The sequence below is a fragment of the Silene latifolia genome, chromosome 8, assembly GCF_048544455.1.
Source record: "Silene latifolia isolate original U9 population chromosome 8, ASM4854445v1, whole genome shotgun sequence".
NCBI classification, from domain to species: Eukaryota; Viridiplantae; Streptophyta; class Magnoliopsida; order Caryophyllales; family Caryophyllaceae; genus Silene; species Silene latifolia.
The window spans coordinates 85,186,098-85,196,531 of record NC_133533.1 but is presented as its reverse complement, the minus strand read 5'-3'; the positions used below and the strand labels follow the sequence as shown (position 1 = coordinate 85,196,531).

Below are 10,434 nucleotides of genomic sequence, written 5' to 3'. Positions count from 1 at the left end.
CAAATAGCCTTTAGTTGAGTATAATACTCAATGACAGGATGGTTCTTCTTTTGTGTGCATTCCTTGAGGTCGCTTTTAAGTTGATGGACTCTCGGGGCATTGCCGGTTGCGTACCGATCACGGAGTTCCTTCCAGATCTTCACAACGGTTCCTGAAAAGGCTATGCTAGAATAAAGCTTGTAGTGAATAGCACTTCTCAACCATTGCTTAACCATGGCATTAAATTGACGCCAAGCAACGGCTTCAAGAGTCTCTTCCTCGCCTTCCAAAATCACCGGTTTCTTTATGGTACCATCGATGAAACCCAATTTGTTTTTAGCATCGAGATCGTTTCTAATGGCATCCGCCCACAAATTATAATTATCCCCATCGAAAATAATCGAAGTTAGGGAAAGATTGGGACTTTCGCTTGGATGAAGGTATAGTGGTGAAGAAGGAGGTATGGACTCATATTTTTCGTCAGAATTAATTGGAATTCCGTCTCCCTTTGTCATCTTAATGATCTTCGTGGTGAAGAGAAGAGAGAAAAAAAATGGAACCAGGATCAGATAAGTTCAGATGCCATGAGAGACGATGACAATAGGAAGAGGAAATAAAGAGATTGTATTATTGATCAATAACAAACGTACAATACAATTGTTATATACAACTAGCAAGATTATAAGTTGCCTAACATAAGCCTATAAAAGAGGAACTAGAATATTTAGTATACTATAATAGTTAGGATATTGATACACTAAATAATACATGATATGGTAAAGATATTGATAATATCTTTCCATATTGTTTAATAGATGACGAGGAAAGAAAATGTGATAAATTGAAATCGGATTGGAAAAGAAAATTGGAAAAGTAGGGGACAAAGAAAGAGGGAAGAGCTGTGAAAAGGAGTGCACAAAAATGAAAATAGAAATAGCAAAGTGAGTACAGTAGGCAAGAGGAAACAACTATTCATTACATGCACCGCACGGATAGCACTGCTCTACTATGCATATTTACCAAACTTCATACATTTAGAGGGTTTTAGATGTAAATGAAATCAAAGAATGCGCACAAAAGAGGAAGCAAGAAGACGATCAATTAAGGTAAAGTGAAAGAGAAATGTGATCGAAGAAATCTAGGTTAAACAATTCAGGGAAGAACAGTGAAGAAAAAACAACCTAATTTCGACGAAGAAAGAGAAATCATACGCAATGAAGATCCAAAATGCGGAAGAAAGAACGACGAAATCATCACCATATGATCGATCCCTGTCGTCTGATACCATATGGAACCTTGGACTCCATTGTTAATGTATGAAGAAAACAGAGTATGTTGAGTGAAGTTGTTATAGTGAGAGAAAGTCTGTTATAGTGAGAGAAACAATCTAAATAAAATGAAGATCTTGTTATTAGAATATATACATACAGTGTTTATATAGTACACCACTTATTTAACCTCAATACAATATAAGTTAATCTACAAATCCTCTCGCGGTTCATTCCTCTTCGCTGGTTGTTGCTAAGTTTAAGAGGTCTCTTTTCCTTTTCAGCTCCGCAAAGAAAGAATTGGAGAAGGAGGATCACCTTACTCCGCTCTTTGCTGCGATATAGGAAGATTCGACCTTCCCCTGAACATTCAACTACCTTCCATGTTAAGGCCTCACCGTCCTACTGCAGCTCTCGGAGGCAGAAGCTCAAGCTGAAGGGCCTTCCCATACCGGTGAATTGGTGATAGAAGTTTATCATAAATTACATAATTCAATCAATCAATCCCATTCTTAAGTACCGAGATCCGTTAAAACTCTTTGGAAACAATAGATGAGATATTTCATACACGCAATATCCAAATTAAAATTCCAAAATAATCAATCAAAATGGCAATCTGAAGCACTACCAATAGAGAGGACCAGTTGATGAACCAATATACAACAAGACGAATTCTTATTCAAATATATACTAAAACTAAATAAGAACAAATGAAAACAACAATTAAAGACGTGATACATCTATACAATGACAAACAATGCTTTGATCACGACTCTCGACCGTTGACCATCATCTCATCAAGTCATCAACTAACCCTAGATGATTAATTCCTTTCCTTTTTTTTCACTAGATTTAGAAGACCCAATAAATTATACTCCCACCAAATTAAAATGTTTGCACCATTTCATTAAAATACAAGACTCATATAATAGAGAAATGGGGCAAATAATTTAATTCAGAGGGAGTATTATATATATAATCTCAACTTGAGTTAGTTTACACATGAAAATAACCACACTTAGCTAGCTTACCAAACTCTATGTCATAGTGACGGTTTTATATATGACAACAAAACAGGGGAGGATCGCTCTTGAATTATAAACCACCAAGTCCTCCAGATTCGCGTACACGTCCGTCGGTCCAGCGATCGAGTCATAAGAACCATTGCTAGGTGGTACCTCAGACGACGTAATCTCGTCCACCGGAGACATGGCATCATTGACGGTGCGCTTCACTCTTCCGGCGATCACCCGACACACTAGCATTGCCCTACGCCCGTCTGAGCACTCTAATGAATCATGTGCCCTTCCACTACTAGCTGTTGTTCTTACTCCTTTGTTTCCTTGAAAACCATGCCTGTTAATCCAAAAATGAATTAGAAAACAAGTTGTTACTCAAATATTTACTGAAAGAGTTTTTCTAAAAATATGTTAATAAATGTTTTAGGCATAGGTTAAGTTTTATTCCATCTTTAATTTATTGAATTTTCCTAAATTTTCACAAGTACCATGACTGAAAAATTAAAATTTAAAATTAGTAATAATTAGCAATATAATACTCCCTTCACTCCAGAATTATAGTTTGACTTGCACAATATCCAAGACACGACTTTGACTCGATTTTATCGATTTGTATTCATATTTTTTCATTTAAAGCAAAAATTTACTAAAGGACAGTTATTTTCGGTCAAAATTTTTAAACGTTGATCTCAAAAGTCAAACTAGAAAAATAATAGTGGGATGGTTAGGTAAATGTAGTTATATCTATTTAAAACCCAACATAATCTGGTGACGCGGATTGGTAATTACATTTTATCGATTAATGTTTGAAATTTTGATAAGTTGTCTTGTTTGTAAAAGGACAAGAGGAAAAGGAGAAAATGGTAAGATAAAATGTGACAAATAAGGGTTGAAGCAGATAGTAACGGTTCAATTAAGTGGCAGGGATAAAGTTTGTCGATAGTAGTTGTACTGGTTCACTGGTTGCGTTTGATTGTTAGGCTGCATGTACAAGTAGTTCTCAAGTAATGTGCATGTCGCGCACCAAATATTATGTACAACAAAATGTTGAGAAGATAAATCCATTTTGCATGTGTGTTTCTTCAAATAATTTAGTACGTACGACGCCTACTCCACTGCCACTACCCATATCACCTTTTCATATACTATTACATGCACTACAAGCAAAAGTGCCTAGAGGTTTGTCACCTTTAAAACAAGTCATTTTGGTCTAAAATAATATCATGTTTTAAAATATTTTACATTTAAATATGATCACTTAAAAAAATATTACCAATAAACTATAACACTAATTGAACCATTGTGCTTTACATTTGCTAACTGCCTAACATTAAACTAAACCTTTAAAATGGATACTCTATATTATATAGAGAGTAATTCACTTGGTTAGTTGGTTTAACAAACTTTTGTTTTGTTCATCAATTTTGTGATATAAAGTATTACCAAATACGAGTATATAACTAAATTAAAATTTAATGTTAAAAATCATTTCAAATTTCGTTTTAACTAAAAAATGTATTGACGGAGACTGAGTCTATTATAATTATATTACTACAGAGTATTTTTCTTAATGTCATTGTCTCAAGGCATTATTATGCATAAAGCATCATCTAGTTAGATGTTTGTTATGCCACATTATACCTAATTTAAATAAAATTATTTAAAACTCAAGTCATTATACTTAAAATGTTAATCATATCACACCTCGCTTTGTGTTAGCTTTGCTCTATATTAGTAAAAGCCTCTTCATAGTTTATTTTCAAATAAAAGCAGCTTTTTGTTTTAAGATTCTTACATATTTCATTCCCAAACTAGCAGTATGTTTAAATCGAAAAGAGGGAGGGAAAAAGCCAAGCAAAAAAACAAAAGAAAAAGCAAAGTTTAAGACATCCCACTTATCTTTAATTTTAATTTGAATCTACCATGTACTGCATGTACAGTACGTAATATTCTCTTATCGGATCACTAAAGTTTAAAAGTTGCTTATCATTATAAAATCATACAATAATTTATTTATCAAACAAAAATAAATTTAAATTATTGACAGAAACGAAGGAAGTAGCAACTGACTTATTATACACCGTACAATATATTTAGTTATAGCCATATACATCAATAACAAAGTCTTATCCTTGTAATAAAGTTAGTTTTAGTCAATAATTTCCTAATTTTGTTCAATTATTTATATACTAAGGGTTTCGTAAGCCTAGCATTATATAATTGAATATCTTACCGTTGCCAAAAAAAATCAATAACAGGGTCGGAATTTGTACAAGTAGTACATCAAGTTAAGCTAGGAAACATTTCCGAATCCCCTATTTACTAAATGTCTAAATGAATAGGTGAAACTCCTATTTTTCCCGCCTAAAAATATTTCCTAAAATGGGTTTTGTATTTTTGGTATATACTATGAATCATATGATGAGATATAAATAGGCATAATTTTTTAAATGTAAGTATTTATAAGATTCAATATTTTACATTTCCCACAAATTTATCTCTACTTTTTTTTTTTTATGATAAAGAGGTTCTTTTTTAAAAAGAAAAATTACGATAAAATTTTATTGACACTTTAAGAAGTTGCGGCTAAAAAATTTGTTATTTGTAAAAAATTACAAAATAACATCATTATTTTCTTGGTAAAAGAAAAATTTTCATTAAAAATACTAAAATTCATGACTTCTTAAGATTTTAATTTTAGTTTTTCAAATTAAAATATAATGAAGTGAAACATGAAAAATAAATTATCAATTTCAAATCTATAAATAATACTCTAAAAAAACTATATATACCGTACATATATTGCACGGGGTCTATACTAATTTTTAACTAATTCATTATTCAGGAAGCGAGGCTCCTACTAACCTCGTTAGTTTCAGCACACACATATACACGTAAAGAAAATGTAATAAAAGGGAAGATGCGAAGAAATACTGACCTAATTATATTGCAAACACCACAGGAAGGAAGGGAAGAACACAGGCTAGAAGAAGCACGTGCACCAAGAGAGCACGTGAGAGTAGTGCAATGGAATCTAAGTAACTCATTACCATCAGCGGCGCATCTTGGGTTTTTCTTAGTGTTATTATTAGCTCTTAACTTGACAACATCTCTACAATCTTCAAACCGTTGAATCGTTCTTTGTGTGTTGTGGACTTTTAATATCCGTTCGATCTTACACATATTATTATTGTCTTTCTTCATCCAACTTGATTTGAATATTATCTCTACTATATTCCGACCCGAATCTTCTGGACCCAGCTCCGATACTGCATTCATGTCCCCACAATCATTCATTAATTAACTATTCCAATTGTTACTTACATATATTTTGTGTTTGTACTTTTGCTTTTCAAATATTCTTTTGTGGTTTTCTGCTTTTTATTTTGTATGTTATTGTTTGGATTAGATAGTGATAGGCAAGGAAGCGTTTTGTGGGTGTGTCTTCTCATCAAATTCACGCTAATTATGAATATAAATACATTCATCTATTGTCATCATTTTAAATGTAATCTTTTTATAAATGCACCCGTCTTATACCAGACCGTCTCCCACAATAACTATATACCGAGTATTTAATTATGTTGTAGTAGTAGTAGTACGTATTACATGGGGAATTGGAATGATATAGATAGTCGGTGGATTTGTGGAAGGTTTGGGTCAATTCAAGTCTTTAATTTCAAGATATGTATATCATAGATATTAATAGCTGTATGTAGTCATTGTACTAAAATGGTCCATGCTATTTTTTATTACTCTGTAGTTTGGTAATGAAGGTACTTAAAACTTGATTAAATGATCAAGGTCCCCCACAGCTAAATATTTGAAGGTATAATCGTGTTGCGTTATCAATTTACCCAAAATGCTACCCTAGCACTTGTAGAATTTACTCGATTCATCCCTTAACTTTTGACTGTTCCTTGACTGTAATGATTTACTGTTACTAAACTATTATACACTTTTAGTACTACGATTACAGTTATCATGTCCAGGTACTTAGGTAGTGTGCATAGGAATAGTAAATGTTACCAGACTCTCATCAGTCAAACAACTTAAGTAAATCTAATAAAGAGAGGTTTTGACTCATTGATAAAAATTGAGGTATCCTCATAATAAATTGAGAATTTGAAATCCTCATTCCTTATAATACTAGCCACGCACTTCATTTAACACCAAATAATCCTAAACATAATAAAATTGAACCAATAGGAAAAAAAATTCATTGCCATAGAGTTCCCCTTGAACTCAATGGCTAAATAATATGAGAGCTTAAACTAATTCGCCGAAACTGATTCAGCTTAGTGACTAGAAGGAAAAAATGACCAAAGGAGTATGATCCAAACTGGCTAGATCAAGACTAGGAGATTCATATAATGTCGATTTCACCCAAATGTTCCCACAAAGTACAGAGATTATTTAATTTCCAAAAAACATACGGAGTATAAGAATTTTTTTTTCCATAACATATATGGAGTATTTATGTATCACACATTTTTTAATTACTACTTTATGATAGCTTATGCATCTTGCTATTATGGTTCATTCTATTTCGCACAATAGTCATACAAAATACCAATGATTTTTGTCATCCATGATTAAAATTTTACAGAAGTTGATGGCAAAAAACAAGAGTATATGGATGTTATAAATGTAATAGAGAGAGTTTTTTTTTTTTTTTTTTTTAAAATAAGCACACACTATATCGCGGGTGAAAATCGAACCGCCAACTTAATAATTATAGTAAAAAAAGCTCTTACCACTAAAACTAACTCTTGTTCTCATAAATGCAACTAAGATAGTAAAATGTTATTGAATTGACTGAAATTTGGAGTACCTAAAAATTACCCTGAATTGCCCAACTACCAGCATCCTAAATGCTATGTACAATTCTGATTCGGAAATAAACTCAAAAAAAAAAAATACTGATTCGGAAAAAGCATTAACTAAAAATATAAAATATGGTTGGCAATTAAAAGTTGAATTTAATTATCTGACCAATCTTTAAAGTCTGACATCTCATTTATGTCCTACTTCAAATTTGAATCAAATCTACCAATTACCAAGTACCATATACACCTATGTGACCAATTAAACACTACATGTTCTTACTACCAAACAAAAAACACTACAGTACAGTTTTATGCTAATTAATTTTCTAACAAACCTATTATGACCAACACTTTAATGTGTTTATATTTGATTATTATGGATATACAGGAAATGTTCTGTTAAAAAAAGGACTTGTTTTGTCTAATCATTCGTATTTGCATTTAGTTTGTTGCTGTCTTAATTATTATACGGCCTTGGTCCAGTTATTTGATTTTTTTTTGTAAGGAGGATCGTAATCAAAAGTAAATAAATGATTGAAACAAAAGAATTAGTTGGAGAAAATATAAATACCTGCATGTCTAATTGCTTGATGATGTTCCAAACTTTCAATTTTGGGAAAAATCTCTCCACAATGAGGGCATGTACATACTGTTGATCTTGGTATGATTGGATACCTATAAATCAATGAACCATTTCCATTAATACACATTTCTTAACTAACAATACTATTATTATGTGTATAGACCCATGATTACACTATTATTGTATTAGAGACGATATTTTGCTATGTTATTGAGATGCCACCTTTCTAAAGATGCTTTTAGTTATAATCGAATACGGTCTTATATAAGAATTTGTGTTACACGAAGTTACTAGACGAACCTGCTAGGATCAACAATCATGTGACACTCGTAACACCCAGAGAGCTTCGTCAAGGGCATTCTCCTAGACGAAACAGAATGTGTACTAGCACCGGATCGTACAGAACCCGGTAACGAACGACTCAAAACCGACCCATTAGTAGTTCCAGAACCGGTCATAGTCCGACCCAAAAGTCGAGCTTCCTGACCCAATGAGCTGCTCTCAGGAGACGAGTTATCGGACCGGTGAACAACTCGGCTGGTATTACCATGGACCACGTCACGGAAACTACACATGGACCCACACGATGAGGAAAGCTTGGTGGGTTCATGTACTCTAGAACCTTCCACTTGTTTGCACGTCAGCAGGTTCTTTATTTGATCCCATGATGATGCCTGCTTCGGCTTCGGCTTCAACTCTGGCTTTGACTTAGACTTGGACTTGGGTTTATCAGCCGGTTTAGCTGACTTTTGCGAGTTTTGGTCCTGGTTGTGGGGTTTACGACGGCGTTTCAGGTGTTTTAGATCATTAGTAGTCGAGTTAGTAGTAGTAGTTGTAGTAGTAGCTGTTGTTGTAGTTGTAGGAGTGAAAGTTAGGAGACCCATGAAGAGTAGACCAAGCAAGTATGACATGAAAAGGAGGAAGGAAAAAGAAGAGAAAATAGGGAGAGTGTTTTAGAGATTTGAGATGGTCATGTGGTTTTGTGGAGGGTGTGTTTGTTTTGAGATGTTATGGTATTTATTTATATGGGTTTCGAGGTATGGGAATTGGGATATTTTCCATTTACTAATGTAGTGTAAATGAAGTTAATGTGGGTGGGTCTTCTGTTATGGATGTTGTTAAGCTAATGGGAATACAATTTCATGTATTTTGAGTATTTTGTGGGATTAGTTTTGTAGTGGGCAGTCCATATTTAAGGACATAATCGTTTTACCTCGAAATATGAAATAGTATACTATCTAGAATGTAAAAAAATTCCCGTGTCCTTTGAGAGAAGCATTCTCCTTACACTTAAGTTATTATAATATTTTATTTGGTATATTGTCTTTAGGTGTAAGGAGGATGGTCCTCCCAAACGGACACAAGTACTTTTTCTAGAATGTAATGTGTGCAAATGCAAGGAATAAAATGGCAGCTTTTGAACGTATTTTTTTTTTTTGACAGGTGGGCAAGGAAGGTGAATATTAATGAATCTTTTAATTAGTTTATAAGCCATTTTATTACAAATTCTAAGAATACAACTAAAGGAAAGACAATGGAAATAACAACCCACATTTACAAATCGCTTAAAATAATTTTAGCATTTATGTTAACAGGATTAATACCTAAGACTTGAGATTCGAGCGATGACCTGCAAGCAATCCGAGTAGATAGACACATGATGTTTTTTACTCTTTCTAGCCCATTTAAGAGCTTCCATAATGGATAGGGCTTGGCTTAAATAGCAGATTGCGCATAGATATTTGATTTCCTACCGGTGAAAATGACATCTCCGGCCAATATATACTAACGTTGTTTTTGACAACCTTATCATAATGAAGTGCTTGCTAGACCCCTTCACCGTCATCCAAAAGATGAGTGTCAATTAAATATTTCCTCTTATCAAACTTTTTTTTTTTTCAGCAGCACTAATCAAGCTCAATTCATACTCATATAAGCGAATCAAACCAATAGGGGACAAAGGCTCATCACCATAAATGTGCCCGTTACGAGTAATCCAAATGATCCAAATAGTGCATATGAAGGAATTAACACAATCAATACAATTATCTTTCCTTAAAAGCAAATTAATTAAGCCAGTTGATACTTTTCTCAATATTAATATTAGAATCACTAATAGTATTGATACCAAGAAGAGTGGCACACCATAATCTTGAAGCAAACTGACAATCTCGGAGAAGTTGTTCCAGAGAATTGTACATATTGTTTATCGCAAAGGTGAGAAACAAAGCAATCACCAACACCCCTCTTTTGAAATTCAAGACCAACATGAATAGTCTGACTGAGAGTTATCCAAAGTAGAAGGATCCATTTTTTAGGACCAGGAAGATGTCATAGACATTTCTTAATAAAAACCCTACAAACCAAAGAGATTCGAGAAAGATCCTTAATACTAGTAGTCAAATTCCAATGATCATGCCAAGCTTCAAAGTAACCTTTTTTTACATAGTAATTACTTACTACTCTTCAATAAAGTCCAAAAAACATAATCCTCTTTTACTTCATGACTAATCGGATTAGCCAAAATTTTAACAATAAAAGAATTCTTAAAGAAACTCATCACCATGTCAAGATTCTATGTGCTGTTGGGGAGGGGGTTAAGATATTATTGAAGATCAAATAGTTATTACAAGCTAGGTTACATTTTTAAGTAGACAAATACAATTTAACTACAACATATAGCACAATAATTAGCAATAGGTTATTAAGTTTTGATCCAATCTTCATTTGCAGCAATCTTCCAATGTCCCTAACAA

At 33.1% G+C, this 10,434-nt stretch overlaps 1 protein-coding gene across 1 annotated transcript; it reads right to left on the bottom strand.

The window, feature by feature from the left end:
• Positions 1 to 1,843: 1,843 nt before the first annotated feature.
• Positions 1,844 to 8,677, bottom strand: LOC141597031 (uncharacterized). The gene is made up of 4 exons (XM_074417348.1): positions 7,979 to 8,677; positions 7,667 to 7,770; positions 5,205 to 5,535; positions 1,844 to 2,603 (listed from the first exon to the last, which is right to left on the bottom strand). Exons 1-4 carry the CDS (start codon positions 8,587 to 8,589, stop codon positions 2,285 to 2,287), a joined length of 1,365 nt encoding a protein of 454 aa, XP_074273449.1. The 5' UTR covers positions 8,590 to 8,677; the 3' UTR covers positions 1,844 to 2,284.
• Positions 8,678 to 10,434: the final 1,757 nt, after the last annotated feature.

What these genes read in the sequence shown, in the direction of transcription:
- LOC141597031 (XM_074417348.1), bottom strand. Translation starts at nt 8,589, where the DNA reads ATGTCATACTTGCTTGGTCTACTCTTCATGGGTCTCCTAACTTTCACT. An exon ending in TCAAGCAATTAGACATGCAG is followed by an intron (nt 5,536 to 7,666) that starts GTATTTATATTT and finishes ACATGAATGCAG; the next exon opens with TATCGGAGCTGGGTCCAGAA. An exon ending in GGTGTTTGCAATATAATTAG is followed by an intron (nt 2,604 to 5,204) that starts GTCAGTATTTCT and finishes TTGGATTAACAG; the next exon opens with GCATGGTTTTCAAGGAAACA.